The sequence below is a fragment of the Lonchura striata genome, chromosome 5, assembly GCF_046129695.1.
Source record: "Lonchura striata isolate bLonStr1 chromosome 5, bLonStr1.mat, whole genome shotgun sequence".
NCBI lineage: Eukaryota > Metazoa > Chordata > Aves > Passeriformes > Estrildidae > Lonchura > Lonchura striata.
Window position 1 is genome coordinate 21,400,319 of NC_134607.1, and position 21,776 is coordinate 21,422,094.

Below are 21,776 nucleotides of genomic sequence, written 5' to 3' on the forward strand. Positions count from 1 at the left end.
CAGGGCGAGGGGCTGAGGGGGAACGGAGCCGTGTCTCATTCATGGCAGGGTGAGGCTGAGGGGGAACGGAGCCGTGGTTCATTCATGGCAGGGCGAGGCTGAGGGGGAACGGAGCCGCCGCGAGGCTCCCGCACCGCCGCTCGGAACGCTCGCGGGGCTGCTCGTCCCGCGCGCAGCCGAGCGCCCAATCATCGATCGCGCCCAGGCCACAGCGCGGCACGCAGAGTCAGCGATCGGGGGCGTGCCGCCAGCCCCAGAGGCGGGGCCGGGGCCGGGCTGAGGCGGATCCGCGACAACCAAAACAACGGCCCGGCCCGGCAGCCCTTGCGGCCGCGCTCCGTCGCCACCTTCCCCCGCCGCCGCTGCCCGGCGGGGCCCGCTCGGGGCGTGAGGCGGGCGCGGAGGCCGCCCCGCTCGCCCGGTCCCGCTGCCGCCGCCATGAAGCTCCGCGTACGGCTACAGAAGCGAACGGCGGCCCTGGAGGTGCAGGGGGCGGAGCCAACGCTGGGGGAGCTGCGCGCGCAGCTGCGCGCGGCCCTGCTGCCGGCCTGGGGGTACAGGTAGCGAGCGGAGCGAACCATCGCGAGGGGTGCCGGGGCGGGGGGAGGCGATGCCGCCCGTGCGCGGCCCCCGGCGGGGCCGTACCACGCGCTGCGGGGGGAGGGATCTGCCCCAGGGCGCGGGGCGCGGTGCTGCCCCCTGCGGGGCGGGCGCGGCGCTGCTCCCGGCGCATCCCGGGGCCGGCCGGGCCGGGCGCTCTGCCCGGACACGGCGCCGGCGGCCCGGGCCCCGGGGCCGGGAACGGGCGCTGCTTCCCGGCCGGGCACTGCGCGGCGGGCGGCCTCGGCTTCGGCAGGGCTCGCTTGCGAACTGCGGGTTGAGCGCGCTCAGGGCTGACCGAGATTTCCGCGCGGCGCTGGAGTTACAAAATGCTGTGGGGTCTCAGTTTTACACTTCTCTCGGGCTTCCTGGGGAATCTCGGTTTAAGTTTCATAAACATTTTATCTGTGAAGGACGCATTGCATCCTCCATGGCAAAATGAGTCGCCTGTAAAAGGGGAGCGCTTTCTGATGCCGGCTGAAGTGTTTCTGTCAAACCTTTAATTATGTCCGACGTGCTGGTGTTACGCTGGTGATTCACACAGCAGTGTGGGCAGGAATCTGAAGTTACTGCTTGTCATGCCGCAGTGGGTGTATTTTGTAGCTGCTTCCCTCCTAACCAGTTTCATTTCTGTAATTTTTTTTTTCTTCCTGAAGCATCTTATTACCCTCATTTGCAGCTAGCATTCTAAAGCACACCTGCTGATCACTGAAATTAATGTTTAGCTTGATGAGAAAGCAAGTTGGTTGCATCTTCAACACTATTTATTTTTGAATAATCCGAGGCAGTAGTTTATTCAGATCTCGTTTTCCTAACTGTGATACCTTTTACTTTGAAGAGCACTTGTTTGCTTTCCTCCTTCATAACTGTTTTATGGGCAATATCTGTAAATAAAGTTTTATTTACCAAGCAGCTGCAGCAACTTAAAATGTACTTGTTGGGAAACATGGGGGAAATAATATGATCTTTTTTCCCCTCACTATAAGATACGGGTGATTAATAATGGATTAAGCCCTGTGTCACAGTATTATTTTAATATGCAGTATGCATTTCTAATTGTAGAATCATGGAATCATTAAGGTTGGACAAGATCATTGAGTCCCATCTTTGACCAACCATCATGAAGCCAACTAAACCATAGCACTAATTGCCATGTTCAGTGTGTGGCTATCCAGGTGCAGCCAACCCTGTTTCCTTACTGTTTTTTAAAATTATTTTGCAGTTCTGATACCACGTTTTCAATAACATTGAACAGAAAAGATGCTCTCACAGAGGATCAGAAGACCTTAGCGTCATATGGGATTGTTTCTGGTGATTTGATATGCTTATTACTAGAAGAGCCAGATGCACAACCCAGCCTACCTCCTCCTCCTGCTACTCCAGCCCCACTTCAGAATGGTCATGAGCCGACCACCTTGACCCCCAACAACAGTCAGGCCAACAGTCCAAGAGAAGGGCAGAATGAGCAGTCTAACAATGAGAAGGCTCAGGTGGAAGTTCAAGAGAGTGATGAGAGGGTAAGTACATGAGAATTTTCCTGTACAGCACAAAGCAAAAAGGAAAGTGTCCTGTTGTGTCAGTTGCTGTACTATAGAGGACTGAATTTCTTGGGAATATTTGGCTCCTTATACTTGTCTGATACATTCTCAGGTTTTTGAATGGAAATTTATCTCTGTTAATTTTATATTACTGTGGCACAGAAGAGAGCCCAAAGTGTTTCAGGTTTACAGGAGTATATGTTTTTGCTGGAACATGCATTTAAGGAAGTAAGGATTATGTTTCTTGCCTGCCTCAGTGCTGTGTTTTTGAGGGACTGATTTTAGATTGGGACAGATGCAACAGGCACTGTTGGAGACAGGCTGTTATCTTTTCCCCCTTTCCTGACCCTTGCCTTAGGTAAATCTACTTACAGTTTTCATTCTACTTTTTTTTTAATAATGTGTCTGTGTGCAGTTTTGTCAGTTAAATGATAACATGTCTTGATTGAGAAGGAAGGAAGCTACAATGAAACCACATCCTCCTCAAATAGCAGCAAGTGCACTCCATTGATTGATTTTTTTTTTTTTCTCCTGTGCTGTTTAGGCCTGTTGTGTTTGTTGGCAGCCCAAGTTGCCATTTTGGTTACTTGCCATGCACATTGGCTAAGTTCAAATAAATGGTGATACTGTAGTGATTAAATTATTCCTGTGTATGTTGCAAAAATTCTCATGAAGGTTTAATACATTATGATCACTTTGTCTTCAGTTAGTATATGCAACAAAATGACAGACCATTTAATGAAGGGTTTGCACTATACAGATTAAAACCCACAAAGGCTACATATGTAATCCCAGTCTCTACGTGGAATGCTAGAAAATGGAGGTATCCATGCAACTTGTATGGGAAATCAGGCTGGAATAAGCAGCTGTATAATGTCGGTGTATATAGAGGTGTAATATTCTGAACAAATATATGCTTTGCTTTTCCCTGAAGGCAGGATCCAGCCTAGAATTTCCTTCTGGATTAGTCCCAGAAGATGCTGACCTGGAAGAAGGTACAGGTTCCTATCCCTCTGAACCCATGCTGTGCAGTGAAGCTGCTGATGGTGAAACACCCCATTCCTTAGAGATGCTCTACCTTTCTGCTGAGTGTACCAGTGCCACTGATGCCTTGATTGTTCTGGTTCATCTTCTCATGATGGAGACAGGCTATGTACCTCAGGTAGGTAGGTGCAGCACCAAACAGAAGTTTCTGGGTCAGTGGGGAAGCTGTGGAATATACAAGCTACATCTGAGGATCCTTCTGCCGTTCTATATGTCAATTGGCTGTAGGGGCTGCTGAAGGATCAGTTTTTCAAAATTCCCTGACCAGAAAGTCTTCAGACTAAAGATTGGAGCAGCTTTTAGGTGTGGAAGAAGAGGCCTGTCCTTGTGTTTCTATTGGTCCTCAGCCTCACTGGGACCCAGCTGAACCTCCTGCTTCTGCCTTTTACTATAGAGCATGTGAAGATGTGCTTAGATTGTAGCACTTCCCCAAAATACTACCTTGATTGTCAGTGTCATCTCAATGATACCCTGTCAGATGGTACATAATGAGGTCTAGGTCTGCCAAAAAAGTGTCTCTAACTCCATATTCAACTGTGTCAAGTTTGGCTTTGGTTTTACTAATCTGTAGGGGTATCGTACTCAAGCACCTATGGCAGTACATCTGTACAATGTATGGATTCACTTTTCCCCTTTGTTTGCATTTTATGTTTACTAATACGTGGCTGAACATGGAGAAAAAGATTTGATCTCAGGCAGATGTTTAAATTCTCATGTTTTTTCTTGCAGTGAGGCTGACTAAGCACATATGGATGTCTGGTTGACCAATACCAATTTAATAAATCTGCTAAGTTCATTGCATACCCATAATTTGAAATACTGTGTAAAGAATACATTTACTACTGGGAATAAAGTTTGTTTATGGCAGTGAGCAGGCTTGGAGGTAGGGAAGATGAATGCTGTGCAGATTTAAGAGGAAGGAAAGAACCTATTTGTGCTTGTATTGCATCCCACTCTGATAATCCATCTGAGCTATTTCAAAATGAAATTGAAAGCAAACCTGTTAGTTGAGTCAGGTTTTCTAATTAACTTCAAACTATTATTCTTAAAGCCCTGTCAGATACTGTAAGTTCACACAAGAGGTGCAATAGATTTTTTTTGAGCAGCAAATTAATTATGTGCAGGAGTTGTCAGAATGCTGGAATGGATAACAGAATGAAGTATGTGTCCCAAAGAAACAGGTGTGAATGCTCACTGAATGTTCCTATCAGGACAAAAATTCACTTAGATTTGCTGTTAGTTTTGGGGAAAATGTAAATAATCATACATATTCATAATCAGTGTGTCATTTGGACTGATCTAAGAGTTGAATTGTAAGCATCATTCTCCCATTTCTTAACTTCTAATCATTTCCTCACTCCTCAGCATTGGTACATTGCAAAAGTATGGCAGTTATCTCTTTACATTTGTAGGGGATAGAAGCCAAGGCAGTCTTCATGCCAGAGAAATGGAGAGGGAATGGTGTTTATAAGCTACAGTACACACATCCCCTTTGTGGAGAAGGTTCTGCTGGTTTGACCTGTGTGCCTCTGGGAGATCTTATTGCTATTAATGGTAAGTCAGTCAAGTCTTCATCCTGGATGCACATCCTAAGTATCACCATTGTTTAGGAGGAGAAAACTTAAGTGTGTTTTTGTGTCCTTTGAGTTGCACCTTTATTACTTGGGTTGCAGAAGGTGCCTCTTCCTGGTGCTCTTTTCCAGTCTCTGTATTAACTGTTTCTTTCTCTCTTGTTGTTAGAGAATCTTAGGGGTTTCAGCTGGCCTTTTCGTTGCAATATTGTAGAAATATGTTGTCTCATTTCATAGGAACTTTGGTTCCCCTCATTGACAGACATGAAGGAAGTAGATTTGCTTCAGCTACAATGTTTTGGCTTTTTTAATGTGTTTTATAACTTCCAGACTATGTATAAGTGGTCTTTATTGTCTCTCTGTGTTTTAAATTTTGAAATGTGTTTCTTTCTTTTATTTGTAGCAACATTAAAAATTAATGAAGAGATTAGAAGTGTTAAGAGAATCCAGCTGTTGCCATCATCCTTTGTTTGCTTTCAGGACCCAGGTATGCCTGAGCTACAGTCTCATAGTAGTAAACTGAAAAGTAAAGGAGGGACAGAGTGGGTAAGAATATGCTTTAGTAGAGCACCAAATAGATATAGAATAGCAAGAAAGAATAAAAGTGTGGTTACCATTTAGGTTAGTCATAAGTTCATGGTTAAAAGGATTTCAGAGTGTAGCCATTTACTCACACTTTATTATTAGAATAAATTGTATTTCTTGGATTAACAATGTAAGGAAAGAACCTTGCAGACCTCAGTTTATCCTTTGGCCCATAGGCCTGTTATTTATGAGGTCCTAGGCATGTGTGTGAATCTCTGGGACAGTGTTGGGTGATATCCCTTTTCTGCCTGGCAGCTCAGGGCTTCAGAGGCTGGTGGTACTTACACTCTTGTTGTGGTACTGTAGTTGTTAATTTTTTTTTTTTTTTTGTCAGAAAACATGTGCTGACCACATAGGTTTCTCCAGAGTGCCAAAATTAGAGTGAAAACTTAAGTTGAGGGAGGACGGAAGGGCAGACCCATGTGGATTCTTGTGAGGACAGACCTGACCATCCTTATATTCTCTGGAGGATATGAGTTGCTTTACTGGCAGCCCAGGCTGACTCAATTTCCTATGTTCTGTGTGGTCTCCTATGTAGAAGTCTAATTGAAAGGTTGTAGAAGAACTAGCTGCGTGCTGAAATGTGTCCAGTATAACACTAAAATCTTATTGCTCCTCTTTCTTCAGAGAACAGAATGGAAGAATACTTCTGTCAGAGAAATGCAGGTTGCAGGCTCTTAGAACATAGATCTCTGTTAGGCAGGAGCTTTGAAATCTGACAGAGGAAGCTCTGGGTGCTTGAGAGTCAGTTTGTTTCCAGAGAACTCAAGTCTTTCCCCTGACTGTGCCTTCTAAGGCTGATGGGAGAGCTTAGCCCAGTCATGGAACTGGTTTCTAGTTTTTCAATAACTGATTTGTTGCAGGAACACTCTAGCTGCAGAGCTGCTTCTATCAAGATCACAAGCAGATTAAAGTTGTGCTAATAAGTAAACTGTAATTCTTATATAATTGTTGTATTATAGCCTCTTGAAGTTAAGCTTTTTCCCCTCTCTTCTTTTATAGAGAAAGTTGCAGGTGTTTACAAAGACCTTCAGAAGTTGTCCCGTCTCTTTAAAGACCAGCTGGTTTACTCTCTTCTGGCTGCTGCCCGACAAGGTGAGAGAAAATATTTACAATTAAAGATGGTACTTAATTTTTGAGGATGGAAGGGAGTGAATCTAAAGCCTTGATGGAAGAGTGTTAGAAACAGCTGTTCAGTGATAGACATATAAACAGGAAGCATAAAGTAAAATATGCAGGTAAAGAAATGGTATTAATCTTTGTAACTCAGAAAATGTTACTATAATTATGGTTTTAATTTTTGATTCCTCTAGTCTCACTTCAGAGATGGAAATGGAGTGGCTGTTTTCCATGCATAATGATGAGGAAATTCTACCACAACAATTTTGTAGCAATAGTTTTGTAGTTTTGATCTATTTCTTTGTCAAAACAGAAAAATTTATTTAGCATCATGTTTGGAAGTCTGACCTCAGGAACGATCTTTTTAGGAACTGGTCATTGAGGGCTTGGAAAGGATGGTAGGAAGTAACCCAGGCTGGTGTTTGTGAAGCAGTGGGAAATTAGGATTTCTCTGCATACTTAGTGTTATAAAAGGTCTCAGCTTTGTGTTCTGAAGAGAATGGAATTCCCTCTAGACTTCAGCGCATGAAGATTTTATGTGAAGCATGTGCTCTATATTTGTGGTTTTTGCAGGGACATGAAATTGAGCAGGTCTTTTTTTTTTCTTTACTTATTCCTTAGCTCTGTAGCCTATAAGCATAATTTGGTGTGGAATGTTTCTTAGGTGTAGTGCTCAGTATAAACTGTCATTTGCCCTATTTTGTGCACCTCTTTAGTGTAGTTAGAGTTGCAAGAGAGCTGTTTTGCAAAGAGTCACATCACAGTAGTTGCTCAGAAAAGTGGTGTAAGTCAGGCACCAAAGGGAGAGGACGTAAGGGAAAGATTATCATGTTCTTTCTTTTAGGGTCATTGGAGAGAGAAACACTACCTAAGTGATGTTGAGTTTACTGTCTTTTTTCTGAACTTTCTTTCTCCTTTCTTTAGCTTTGAACTTGCCAGATGTGTTTGGATTAGTGGTCCTTCCTCTTGAGCTCAAGCTTCGGATTTTCAGACTTCTGGACGTCCGTTCCCTCATCTCTCTCTCCGCTGTTTGCCGTGATCTCTACACAGCTTCCAATGACCAGCTTCTCTGGAGGTTTATGTATCTGCGGGATTTCCGAGGTAATGTTAGGCCCATCTTTTTCTAATTACATTCTCATGTTAATTGAGGGGTTACTTCTGACAGATTTTGATAAGAGGGTTCTCAGGCAACCAATAATGATGTTGAAACACTGTGAGTAAATGCAGTTGTTAGTGATACTAATCAGTACGGTTGGTTAGGTGGATGCAGAGTTTCTGCCAAGGAAAATGGTTGACACTTCTGAGCCATTACTGGTGCTCCACTTGGTTCATCCCATTGTGTGGTGTAGGCTTTCCTTGTTTTCATCTGTGTCCTTTGCTACCTTGGTGTATTGGCTACTGCAGATATTAGGAAGTGAAGGGAAGATACATTCCTGCTTCAATTTCTCACAAGAGAGTTAAGAAACAAAGGTAATTAAGGGAAGTGATGTCAGAAGGCAAAGGCAGAGATGATGTTTCTGGGATTTCTCTATTTAATAACATTTGGAGATGATGCTTTACATGGAATGGGTATGCAAGTAGATTATCTATCAAATGAACCTGGAGCTTAAGCTACATTATCTTTAGAAAAAGATGTATTGAGCAAAAGTGTTTTTCATATCTTGATTATCTTTGAGTTGTGACAAACTGCAGATATCTGTGGCACAAGATCTGTTGCTTTTCTTAATGCTTTGCTTCTCTTTATAGATCCTATTGTAAGGCCTCGGGACACAGACTGGAAAGAAGTAGGTGGCTTTTTAATATAATCTCTCTGAGATCAATCTTATCTTGAGAATTAAGTATAGACTTTGGGAGGTAGTAACTTTGAGTTAAAGTTTAGCTTAAAAGTGTGGTGTTCTGTGTATGCATGTTGGTCAGACTAACGGAAAGGAACATCAAAAAGTTAGTGGTGCATGCTCTGTGGGTTTTAGAGATCTTCCAAGGGTGCTGTGCCAGGTCTTTGGTGGGCAGGGGACTTGCTGCTCTGAGTTTTCAGACTGGTGAGGAGCACTTTTTTGAGAAGTGCTGTAAAACTGAATGCAGTTGCTGAAGCTGGAACACTTAAGAGAGCTTTAAATGCTTGTTTTTTTTCTGTCTGCAGCTATACAAGAAAAAGTTGAAACAGAAGAAAGAAGCTCTGAGATGGAGGCACATGATGCTTCTGCCTCCTATACCTCATCCAATCCCCTTTCATCCCAACCCATTCTATCCTAATCCCTTTCCACCCAACCCATTCCCATCAAATCCAATCTATCCCCCAATGATCATTGGGGGAGAATATGATGAGAGACCAACACTTCCATATGTTGGAGACCCAATTAACTCACTCATTCCTGGCCAGGGAGAAGCACCAGGTCAGTTTCCTCCATTCAGGCCACATTTTGACCCAATTGGCTCCCTGCCTGGAGCAAACCCTACGCTTCCAGGACGAGTTGGTTCCAGTGACAGGTTTCCACCTCGACCCAGCCGGGGTCGCCCCATGGACATTCGCCGTGCATTCATTTAGTAGCTGCTTTTTCCTGTAGGGAGTTTTGTAGTTGCTGAGCTTGCTTTCTAACTGCAGGAGATTGCAAATCCCAGGCACTAACATCTGCCTTCAGATAGTGTCAAGCACATGCGTGTATGGTGATGTTCCAACCGCAGAGGCTGGGTTTGTTTTGTGTTCTGGTAGTGCTGTATCACCTGGCACTTAAAGTCTGTTCCTCAAAGAGCTGCAACTTAGAGCGGTTTGTTCTGCTGCCCCCCCTCCTTGCCCTTAATCGTCTGTAAAGTGCTACTTAGAGACCAGAATAACAGTCAAATCCTTACTGCATCAGATAAAGAGCACTTTAAATACAAACCCTCTACTTGTCTGTCTTATTTGAAGAGTTTTACTGCATTGCCAGGATGAAAGGTTTTGTTTAAAATCTACCCAGCTAATTAATAATCTTTATTAACAAAAAAGTTACCACATAGAACAGGATACTGCCGCAGTAATGGTGGATATGTGTTCATGAAAATTTTTAAAGGTGTTGTTTCCTTTTTCCTTTAATATTTTATTAGGTAAAAAGCATTTTTGTATTGTTACTTAATGCACAAAGAATACAGCAAAGGGATTTTCTTTACAATGGAAATATTAGAACACAAATTAATTCATTTTACAAACAATTGAATAAAGTCATGCCACAGTGCAACTCAGAAGTCTAAGCAAAAGCAGAGCAATTTTACAGAGAATCAGCAGCAAAACTTTTGACTTTGTCCTTGACTTTACAAATAAGGATCTGTAGTACGTGACTGCATTTACTGTGTTTGAACTAAAAGTGGTGAGAAAATACATCGCTTCTCCCTATCTGACATACTTAAAGAATTAAATGGGCTGACCTGGTTACAGTGGGAATGGGATCACTACAACATGAGAAGCAGAATGAATTCTGACTTCAGTAAATTCCATTTAGTTCCATTAGTTAAGTATCAGGCAATATCTTGCCAAAAAGAAATGTATTGTAGCATGTTATGAGCACCTTTCAAGTGTTGTCTTATTAACTAATGAGCAGCTAACAAGACCAAGTTAAAGTTTCTTATGTTAAAGTTTCCTGATGAGACTTGCAAATTGATGCTGGAGCTCAATTAAAGGAAGACTGGAATGGCTAAATTTTGCTAGAACTTTTAATTTATGTATTTTTTAAGATTATTGATCTCAGTGTTTCTATAAATGTGAATGGTACTAATGACTTTTGTGACAACTGATATTATTTTCTAAAACTTTTTTAAAATTCCAGCTGTGGAAATGGAATGACATTTCCTATTAAATGCAAGCTATTTAATCAGTAATACTTACGTGCGTTCATGTGAGATTTCAGTGGTTTGTCTTGTTTTGTATAAAAACAATTGACTTTAGTAAGGTCAGGGAGTTTTGCCAGTGGAAGTAAAATATAATACTTTATTTTGCTGTCAAAAGTTGTATTGCTTCTTTCTTCCTTTTCTTCTTCACAGAGATAGTTTTCTTTTACTACCAAGATTAGCCTTAATTTTTAACATTTGCCTTCAGTGGTTGAATTGCCTTGTTCCAAAAGCATTTTCACCAGTGAAATGTATAGTCAGATCTCTTAGAGTTTGCAGCAATTCTTAATATTTCACTGACTATAAAAAGGAAAAAGGTAAATCTACACTCTATTGGTCTTGCATCATTTCGTCCTTGTGATGAGTGCTTCAGCAATGCATAAATAATATTCAGATAAGATTACAGATCTTTAACTGATAAAGTAATTAGTAACTTACCTTTTTCCTTTTTTTCCAAGCTATTTCTGGGAACAGTGATCACATAATGCGTGTGAGAAGTTAATTTTGTGGTGCTTACTTTGCCAATGCCTTGATGACAGTCACATGGTTTGCCCTGCTGGCAAGCCGTTTGCTGCTCTGGAATTGGGCTCTCTTTGCCGTGAAGACAACCATGAAGTCATACTTCTGCTAGGCTGATGCCAGAGGTTCAGTTTATCCTGGATTTTGTCATTGAAATGTTTGTTTTTGAAGTAATGAACTCAGCCCTTTTATACATACACCACTAAGTGACCTGAAGATATTCCTTCCCTTTTTTTTGTTGTCCCTTACATTGTAGTAAAGGTCTTGTGAACTGAAGATTAGGAAACCTGACTTAGTTGGAACTGTAATGTTCCTTAAAGAGGAGTTCCTGTTATTCATATAACAGGGTATAAAGTGAGTATCTTAGAACCAACAGCATAAAATTAGAAGACAAAATAGAGGAAATACTTGAAAAGGAGCTGCTTGCTTTTTTTATTTGTGAACTCCTAAGTCAAGTGTGCGTATCATTGCTGTTGTTGCAAGTGATAAAAGAGAAATCACAAAATATGAAATGCCTTAAGATGAGCATTCCTTATCTGTACTATTCATCAGTATCTAGCACTGTAAAGGTTGTTACTGAGTCACTTGGAAATAAGGAACTATTATCCTTGCCTTTTCTGTGTATTATTTTACCTAGTTCATGAAACTTTAAGCCAACCAGATGAAGCAACTGAGCCATACACAAGGTGTAAGGTCTTGTGTACCTGCTTATGATGAGTGGAAGACTGTAAAATACTACTGCATTTACAAGTGGTATTTTGTAAGCAGGACTGCTATTCTGCTGGACCTTAGCTTGCCTGGAGATATGTGTTCATTCTGCTTGAAATACCACACCTAGCTATGACAAGAAAGTCAAGGTTTTCTTCAGTTTGTAGCTAAACAGCAAAATGTAAACTTTCCAGGTGGTGGAAATGGTTGGGTGTCATAGCTGTGTCCCAGCTACTTCTTGGGCTGGACCCAAACACGCAAACCTACTCATGTTTCCTGGCTTCTATGTGGTGAAACTTAAAGAAAAGGACAAAATATTTTATTGCTTTCTACAACTTCCTGAAGGGAGGTTGTAGACAGGTGGGGGTTGGTCTCTTCCACCGGGCAGCAACTGATAGAACAAGAGGACAGTCTCAAGCTACATCAGGGAAGGTATAGGTTGGATATTGGGAAAATACTTTTCACCAAAAAAATAATAAAGTACTGGAATTGTCTTCCTGGGGAGGTGGTAGAATCATCATCTCTGGATGTGTTTAAAAAAAAGACTGGACATGGCACTTGGTGCTATAGTCTAATTGAGGTGCTAGGGCATAGGTTGGACTTGATGATCTTAGAGGTCTCTTCCAACTTTATGATTTTGTGAAAAGAAGCTTTGACCAGGTGCTCAGTGTTCACATCTGTGTGAGAAAAATCCCAAGGTGTGCAGTGGGGCTTGCATGCCTTTGTGATATAAATGTAGCTTCTTTTTACCAGTTTTTCTGTTGTTTTCTTACTGTCCCTGCTATTGTATTTAGATACCTAAATGCCTCTTGGGGTGTACTTTAGTTTCCCTTTCATATAGAAGAAGAATGCCCCTTGTATTCCCTTTCCTTTTTTTCTAGAGTTGTAAGGATTTTGGAGCAGAAAGCCAGCATCAAAAGTGATAACTTGAAGGGGTAATGCATCTGTTGTTTCTGCTAGCCACATCTAGTATGTGAGCATCGTAACTGTAGACTGGAAGTGTTCTGTTGGGACAGTTACAGGACACAACAGACTTTCATCATTCTAACTTTAGAAATCAACTAAGTGTTTTAAAGCACTTCTGTGAATAGAACTGAAGGTGTTTTTTTCAGGAACCATAGACTAACTAAGCTGAGAGTGCCTGTTGTTTGGACTCGATGTTGCAACTTGAAGCTAGGTGGTGAGATGCAATTCTGTTTGCTTGTCCCATGAAAGGTGACAGCTGGGAGCAGTAGGCAAATGAAGAGATTGAGTCACTGCTGGGTATGAAAGCTGACAGTGCTGTTCCTGTGGTCTGTCAGAGGACAGTCCTGCTGTGTTCAAATGCAGCCTCAGCAAATGACCCAGCTGTTGCACTTTCAGTGATGAGCTGCTGTTGATTTATGGGGCCATGTCATACTAGTCACCATTCCTTTTTTGTACATGTTCTATTGGTGAGGGAATCATGGAGTTTCAGGGGATAAAGCAATTGAGGATTCTTGCAGTAAGCTTTAATTTCTGTCTCTGCATCTCTGGTGACCATTCAGAAGGGAAAGGCATAAACCATGCTGAGGGAAGTGTTACAGAAGGAAATCCTCTTCCCCATATAGTGAAGCCTGTTAATCTGCTTCTCTTGCCAGTGGGACACTGCTTGCTCAAGGCTATTTCTCACTCTTTTATTGCTCCTAGAGACAAAACAGCTCCTAGGACTGTTTTTTTTTTTTTCCTCAGATGATGACATATATTTATGATGCTACATGGTAAACTGCTTATCAAACCCTGAAGGACAGCAAAGAGCTGAGGAAAACAAAACAAAGCAGAGACAAACTGTCAGAGAATAATGTGGTTCTGTAATACTGAACTTGAGGTATAAATCATTGATGCAGATGAGTCTCTTGAGGGACTCCCAATCTGGAAAAGCTATGCTGTTACTTGCCATTATGTGTGCAAAGGCCTGCTCAGGGGTAGGTCATACAAGGTCCAGATGACTTCACTGGATTTAGATGTTCATTACAGGTGCTATGCAGGAAGGATTTCCTTGTTTGGCTTTATTCCCACCAGTGAATCATAAGATCCAAGATGGCTAATACAGCTGTTGCTTTTGCGGCTTTAGGGATCTCCTTATTTAAGTGACAGCAAATATCTGGGCCTTTGGCTCAAATATTTTTTTTGACTTACTGACCTGCCTGGGCATTCCTAAGTATCAGCATGGTGAAGCTGCCAAGGGAAGCACAAAGCCAAGTCTGGCCTCAAAGCTGCATCTTGAGGTGGCGGGATGAGGACTGGCACCTACATTAGGTGTGTTCTAAGCAGACCTCCCAGGGTACAAGGGGTAGACTCTCAGCTGGTATGAATAGCTATAAATACATGGATTTACCTAGGGTGAGATTTTTCAGTCACGAACACAGCTTGTGTGAGGTTTGTCATGTCCCAGTTCCAGTATATGTGCACAGACACAGCTTCTTTCAGTGTTGCAGGATTAGAGGAAAAGCACACCAGCAATGATCCATCTCTGTCTTCTTTGGAAGAATAATTCTTGGGAATAGTCAGGGAGAACTAATACTGATTGTTACTGCTTGGGACAATCCCATACATGCCCTCCTGTGGCTTGGTGTCTCAGGAAGGACCCAGGTCATCTTATTTGTGAAGTATCATTTTCCAGTTCTGTTACGAGTTTGTCACCTTGCATTCATTTTGCATTCACCCCAGCAAAATCAGTGGGAATTCAAGGCAGGAGACAAGATTACACTCCATCTCTCTGTCCGTTCAGTATTATGGAACACTCAGCACACAACTATGTGCACTTCATCAGATCTGCTATTAATTAAGCATGTTCCTGAGGGACATACACAGCCAGATGTGACCAAGTCACCAAAGTGCTTGGAGTTAAGCTGGGTTTTGTCTGGAATTTGTGTGAACTGTGAGTGTGAACTCTGGTGTTTTCAGGGGCAGGGGAAGAAGTTTTTTGTGTGGAAGACCCATTTCTTAGGTTATTTTTGAACTAAGGCTACAGGGTTAGAACATGACATTTTTCTCTCGGGCCTTGGGAATCACACACAGGGGACATAAATGCAAGGCATGAAACAGAGATGTTTTATCTGTTATGAGCAGAGTGATCTGGAACAAAGCAGCAGACATCTGTCTGACTTGCTTTTGTGATCTTTGGTGCATAGTGATGCCTGGTACCATATTTATCTTGAATGTAGTTTTGCTCTGAAAAGTGACCTTTTATAAAGTTGCTATAATGAAATTCCACAGTTCACTGGATGCTCAAGCATGCTTACTTTGTCAGTCAATGGATACTTATTCTTGACTGTTTGCACATGCCTTTGCATGTGTGTTTCTGAAAGAAGCCTAAATTTTTTTAGCTTGATCTTAACAAAAATTCAGTAATTGGAAGTTAACGATTATGTTGACTATATACAAATTAAAATAAAACCTAGTTTGCACTGTCATAACTGTGTTGACTCCACAGGGGTTAGCAAGAGTAAAATTTGCTTTACAACTCAGTAATTTGAACAGATATGATTCTGATTATGTACAAAACCCAATGAAATAGGAATACTTTTATACAGTCACTTTTCAGACCGTTATTTGAATATTTTCTCTGTATTAAAACAACTGTAGTTTTCTAAATTCTCTTTACCCAGGTGTTAGTTTTAAATCGCTGGGTTCACTGAAGTTATTCCAGGATGACATCAGGTATGACATAATGTAGAATGAGGGCTGAAAAAAGCACAGATCCAGCAGGACTGTTAATCAGAAAACAGGCTAGCAAATGATTTCCTCAGGTTGCGGATGGTCTCAGCTTTTGCTTCATCTTCAGTGGCATTTCCTCGCTGAGATGACTCAGATATGCTGAAGCTGTTTGTCAGGGACTGCGATTTGCTGGAAGGGAAAACAGAATTCAGTCTCAACAGGAGAAGGTGGGAATTCAAAGCTGGTTACTCATGCTTTGTGTTTCATCACACAGACAAATGCAAGGATAAAAGGATAGGCTGACATGGAAAATGACCATGTGCTAAGACATCCAGAAGTGGGGGAGGTGGGACAGAATGAGGCATGGGCAAGTGGCTCAGTCCAAACTGGTAAGTGTTGATGAAAACATCTAACTAGAAGTATGCAGTTGCCATTTGGTGAGGCTGTTGTGAGAAACCCAGAAGTAATTTCACTACTAATACAGAAGAAGAGATTAATATTAGGGGTCACCTATCTTTTATCAGCCTTACCAGGAATGATGGGCTTGGCCTTTCAGCTGTGAGAGCCCCAGAAGCTGGTCAGTTAGTATACAGACCCCCTGCAATGTGTACTGTTTCCCACCCTCCCCATCCTGTCTGCTCTGACTGTCAACTCTGTAATGCAGGTCTTTGGGTTGACCACACTGCTCCTGCTGACTGTGTATCTGCTAGTGGTCAAGTTCAGATCAGGATGTGCTGTTGAAGTAAATTTTCCCAATTTTCCCTACTACCATGCTTATTTTCTTCTGATCAGTAATAGATATCCAGCACAAAACGAGACTGGAAAAAGTGTCTGAAATACGTATAGTGTGGTGACTGCATCCTTAGGACCAACATTTTGATCCTTAAGAACACCTCTTAGTTTGCCTTGCTAAGATAAACATGATCACTTCTCTGCTTCTCAGAAATTGTCGTCTTATTCCTAGTCTGTGTTTTATTCTGGCCTGTCCATATCAATTTGCTTGTGTTAACTTCTTGTCAGCAGCAGACCTTCTTTTAGTCAGTTTTCCTGCCATAGTGCCAGCTAGATATTCTCCACAAAGAGTGACAGCAAAAGCTGCTTCCAAAGATCCACAATAGATCAGCAGTGTGCTCTGCTCCAGAAGAGTGCTTCTACATACAGTCACCATCTGGAATTTTATATACATGAATACAGCTACTTCCCTGTATTCCCCCTGCCTTTTTGCTACCAAATGCAAAAAGTACCTTTGTGGCTCCTGCACTTAGGAAATAGTGAAGGAATAACTCCTGGTGAGCTTTCTGGATAACATTGTGCTGTTTTCAGCCTGTGAGGATTATACACCCTGCTGGGAAGGTGGAGGCTGTGTTGATATGGCCAGGGTAGAACACACGATGAACACTGAGCACATGAACAAGAGGAAGAGTCTGAAATCTTTGTGATATCAAATACAACAGGTTCTTCCTGACGACAGGTCACTGGTGCACTGTTACAGCAAGGGATTCACATTTACCTCGGAAGTCACTCACAGTTGTGCAGGTCTGTCCCTGGGGACTGCTGCTTGACAACAGGTGATACACTCTCCATGTCATCTCAGGATATTTTTTTGGACAGCCTTATTCTAATATCTACAGATACTAGGAGTCTGTCAGAGACTTACTTCAGGTGTGGGTGTGGGGCGGTTTGCTGCTTGGACATTTCCGTGGGGCTCGGCTGGCTGGGAGCCCGGCCTTGGGCAGGAGGCCGAGGCTGCTGCGGAGGGAACGCGCCTGTCTTGGAGGCCTGGACTGGAGAGGAGCCGGTTGCTGATCGGACTTGCTGTGGAGATCCAGGCGACCTTTGCTGCTGAGGGGAAGTGGACTGGGGACTCTGGGGCTGCTGTCCTTGAGGAGACAGCCGCTGCTGTGGGGGCGCGTTTGTTCGTGGAGGCTGAGATCCTTGTGGCTGGCGTGGTCCACCTGAGAGGGACATATAGACACAAACGTGAGGAAATGCATGTGGTGGGAAACAAGCGTGGAACACCTCTATGGAAGGATGGGTTTTGCTAAGAGGAGAGACTCTTCAGAGTAGCTTAATGGAGAAGAATATGGCAAATCCTCTCTTATAGGCCCAAAATTGATGTCATGCCCTCCTCTCTAGAGTTGTCCTTTTCTCTACCTTCTTCAGCACTAAAGAAGTCCCTCCACTCTCCTCATCTGGTGTTTCTTATCCTTGGTGAGCCCTTCCTGCTTGGGTAAGGAAGAGTCACTGGAGAAGCAACTGTGTGGGAAATGTAAGCTGACCCTGCTTGTTTGGGTCATCAGCCCCTTCACAGGCCCAGCAGTTTGATGTGAGACATTCCATCCTATCACAGTCCATACCTCTGTTCCAGAACCATCACCAGTTGCCTTCAGTTGCTTTGGCAGCAAACTCTCAGAACTGAAGAGGATGTAGAAAACAATTGGGCATGACATGAGAAATTGCTGGACATGACAGATAATACTGTGAGAACCTGACAAAAGTTGCAGATAGTGTTGTAAAGTCTGGCTGGATTTCACAGGTGGTCAGGGGAGTTATTTGAGAAAAAGTTTTACAGAGATTGAAGGGGAGTACTGGAGAGAGATGGAGAGTAGAATTCTGCAAGACCAACAGCTTGTATCACTAATATAGAATGCCAAGATTACATATAAATGCTTAATTTTGGATGCAGCAAAAACTGTGACCAATGAGGAAAAGGTAATTAGAGGAGGGTGTTAATATGGTAGAAAGATGAAATGGAGAAAGGAAGGGAAGGTGGCAAAAATGAGGGTCTAATGAGTTAAGTGAAGAGTGGTTGGTGTGATCTGGCTACCCATGGGGCATCCCTGTGCTTCATCACCCCAGTGTACATCAGGACAATAGGCCAAACCTCTTGTTCTGACCAAGCCACATAAGTCAAACCTGCTTCTGCTATCAGGAGAAACTGAGGCTTTGCTCTTGCTGACATGGGAACTCCTGGACAGATGATCAAGGATCCTGGCATTGCAACACTGATGCTGTTCCAAGCCTGATAACACTAGCATCTTCTCATCATTTCTTAACACTTGTAACTGCACAGCTTTGTGCGAACACTATATACATTGTGCCAGAATCCTGCTCCAGTGCCAGTTCAAGTGGCCTTGTTTTTCTGAGCCAAGATTTACCAGTGGTATCAACTGGATCTATATAAAATTTTCATCCCACTTTCTGAACTTCTGTGGAATATGACAGTATCTGCTTTAATAGTACACTGAATTTACTGCCTGCTCAGCAGTGAATTGGAAAATGAGCAAAACCTTTATCCTGATACATTTTATTTAGAAGGCAGACTGATAGGACTCAGAGACATCACTGAGATGGGAATCAGAGAACTGTACCTTGTGGAGGAGGCCGTGGTTGCGACAGTTGTCCAAGCGGAGGTCCAGTCTGAGATTTCATTGACACAGCCTGAACTTGTGGAGGCTAGAGGGAAAAAAGCCAGTCCAGTTAATACAGAGTCCCAAAAGAGAAGCCCTGAGGTAATACAGGAACTGTAGTGTTATGAAGTATTGCTTAAATACACACTCACACACATGCAGCATCTGGCTGGTAAAATCTCATGGGACTAAAATGGAGAGGTGAGTAAAAAAGAGCATAGAAGTTGTTTGCTCACAGGGAATAACAATGACATTAAAATTTAGAATGTTTTTTAGGCAATCAGGAATTACCAAATGTATCTAGCCTGAGGGGTTCTCTTAGTCCCATCTCCCATTTTGGACAGTTGCCAGCACCAGATGTTCTGAAGGAAGGAGAGATGAACCATGGAAATGTCTATGGAGTAATCATCTCTGTACCCTAAGGGGTCTCCTCTTGATTGCTAATAAGCATGGGCCAGCTTCAGCCCTGAAACATGAAGTTATTATCTGCTCCATAAAATTTTTGCAATAGTTTCAGATATTTTCTTTTGATATTTACATCCAGACCCTTTGAGTCTTGCTCAACCTTCAGCCTCATTGTCTTTCCCATTTCTTATCTCTGTTGCTTTGTTCTGAGTTTTGAGACTAGTTCTCACCACCTGCCCATGCTAGGCCATTCATTATTTTGCAAACCTTCACTGCCCTCTCTCATTTACCTCCTTTCTAAAGTCAAGAGACTTTAGAATCCCTCCAGTCCCTCCATGGGAATATTTCCAAGGCCCTAATTGTTTTCATCACCAGCTTCTCTTTCCCAGCTTTGTAATTTCTCCTGCAGATGCCAGAGATGGGTCTGCTTACATTTTTCCAGATGAAGCAATATCTGAGTTTTCTGTATACATTGCCAGTTCATTTTTCCTGCATCCTAATTTCCTGCTTTTCCCTTGTCAACACAACCATAGGCTGAGCAATGGTTTTCATTAGCCTGTATGCGACAAAGTATTTCACAAGGGAATGGCTGGTGCCACTTGAAAGTTCTGCACATTGTTTATGCTCTCCCTCTCTCTACCCCCAGCTTAGCTTATCCTTCAGTCTTCCATATGCAGTTTCATTTGCTGTTGTGGTGACTGAACATACATATAGCTCTGTCAGATGTTCTTCACTGCCATCCCTGGTCCTGACTAATGCAAATAATTTGGTGCCATCTGCTCTTTCTTCTCTCTTGCTGTTTAGTCTTTTTGACAGATATTTTAATAAACAGATTAAGCAATGCAGAGCTGCTGCACAAAGGGCTGGTCCAAAGTTAACAAAAGTCTGAGTAAGCCTATTGCACAAAATTGTTTATGAAAACCAGAAAAGCTGGAGACAGATAGGCTGGTACATGCTGGATTATTTACATGCAGAACATCATGATAAAAGGGTCTTCAAGGCTCCTGAAAGATCAGGAGAATGAGCTAAGTGATTCTGGAAATGTGAAGAAATGTTTCATAGTTGGAAACATTGAAATTTATTTCAACTGACTAACATAAATGTGATGAAGTAGCCAGTCCATTTTTGCACTATTTATCTGGGACTTGCAAATGGACAGGGAAGGACAATCTGGTAATTTTCCATTCATGGCTTCTAGCCCTACATAGCTTGGGAACAAAACCTTGCCTTGCTTTGATGGAAATTACCTGTTTTCATGCTGTGAGATGTCTTGATTAGATCAGGCAAAGAAAGGGATTGGATCTCATATTCACCGTGACAGCCTCTCCCTACAGTCACCCAAGGCATCTCAGAAATAAAGGCAAAACAGGTTTTTGAGGCTGAGAGATGAAGGGATGAGGGCCGGCTCAAGGTCTTCTGGTGGTGGGTCAGAGAGGCAACAACAGAACCACAGTGTAGCCATGGGACAGGGTTTCATGTTGAAGGCATGAAAACAAACTTGTCATTAACATCTTATCCTCTCCTGGGCTCATTTATCAACGTGGCCAGGTGCAGTATCCTAGAAGTATCCCCTCTGCTGTTTGCAAGAATTAAAATCTCTAACATCTATATCTGAGGTCAGCTTCTGCTACACAATAAAACTTTACCTTTTAGCCCCTCCATGCTTTCTTTTATAGCTTATCTGTTACCTTGCCTAAAGCTTTTTTGACTAGCTACATCATTCTGACTGATTGCCTGTTAGCTACCACTTAATGAAAGAATTCCCAGTGAAATGAAAGGAAAAAGAAATTAATGGGACATTTTTTCTTCTCCTTTACAAAAAAAAAAAAAAAAAAAAAAAAAAAAAGAAAAAAAAAAAAAAGATGCCCTGAACTGTGGTTGCTGCTGATTTATTTCTTCTTCTGTATTCTTCTTTAAATTATCACTTGAGATAATTCATAAAGTCTATAACTTATTTGTCTCAATTTTTCTGTACTCTTACAGCTTTCAAGCAACATATTTTGTATTTGTTGTACACCAGTTCTCTGGTGCTTTAACTATTTCTAATGATATTGCAGGTTTTTTGGCAGCTTAGTCACTTCCCAAATTCAATTCATTGGATGTGGCCATCTGGAGTTTGGGGCTTAATAATTTTTTTAAAATACCAGTCATCACTGATTTAATAACTGTTTTTGTTCCATTCTGTGTCATTCTGAACAGGAAAAATGATAATGAGGTAAAAAAGTTCCCCACTTTCAGCAGTTACATTTACTAGAGTCACAATGCTGTCCCTGTTGTCTTCTTTTTCACCCTAAACTTTGGATGATCCATAGAGTCTCCAAATTGGTAGGGATCCATTGTTCTGATGAACTCACAGAACTTTTTTCATTCTTTCTTCTATCTGCTCCTCAAAATTAATTTCTGCTCCTTTTGCATTTCCTTTTATTACTGGTAGGGTGCCACATAAATGTCATCTTAAATGTCAGATTTCCAAATTTGAAAGATATTTTTCCCCATTTGTCTTAAATGTCCTTTCTATCATTCAATTCTACAAGTTTATTTCTCACATTCTTGGTTCAGGAGTAGATCTGAAACATATATATGCATTCTGGAAACCAGTGGTCTCTCAAATAGCATCTATACAGTTTTGCTGCTAGGGAGTTGATTAATTTTCTTTTTTCATGCTTGTGTTATATCTTTACTTTTTGATACCACATTTGTACCTTGGACATTAAATCTAATGGTACACACTCACTATCTGA

The 21,776-nt window shown here is 42.1% G+C and overlaps 2 protein-coding genes across 3 annotated transcripts in view; one reads left to right on the plus strand and one right to left on the minus strand.

The window, feature by feature from the left end:
• Nucleotides 1-331: 331 nt before the first annotated feature.
• Nucleotides 332-9,335, plus strand: FBXO7 (F-box protein 7). 2 transcript variants are annotated; one of them, XM_021553951.2, is made up of 9 exons: nucleotides 332-560; nucleotides 1,823-2,117; nucleotides 3,073-3,300; nucleotides 4,595-4,736; nucleotides 5,157-5,240; nucleotides 6,341-6,433; nucleotides 7,382-7,558; nucleotides 8,204-8,241; nucleotides 8,598-9,335. In XM_021553951.2, the coding sequence occupies exons 1-9, from the start codon at nucleotides 439-441 to the stop codon at nucleotides 9,000-9,002; spliced, it is 1,584 nt and encodes a 527-aa protein (XP_021409626.2). In that variant the 5' UTR covers nucleotides 332-438; the 3' UTR covers nucleotides 9,003-9,335. The 2 variants fall into 2 exon arrangements, with proteins under 2 accessions (XP_021409626.2, XP_021409627.2); XM_021553952.2 differs by lacking the exon at nucleotides 332-560 and adding an exon at nucleotides 893-934.
• A 1,904-nt stretch (nucleotides 9,336-11,239) lies between these two features.
• The window catches only part of SYN3 (synapsin III), a 188,054-nt gene continuing 177,517 nt past the window's right edge, over nucleotides 11,240-21,776 (minus strand). Inside the window, exons 12-14 of the mRNA XM_021553949.2 lie at nucleotides 18,592-18,676; nucleotides 16,878-17,175; nucleotides 11,240-15,409 (exon numbers count right to left, since the gene is read on the minus strand). Of these exons, the coding sequence (XP_021409624.2) occupies nucleotides 15,277-15,409; nucleotides 16,878-17,175; nucleotides 18,592-18,676 (516 nt within the window). The 3' untranslated portion in view covers nucleotides 11,240-15,276. The remainder of the gene's footprint in view (nucleotides 15,410-16,877; nucleotides 17,176-18,591; nucleotides 18,677-21,776) is intronic.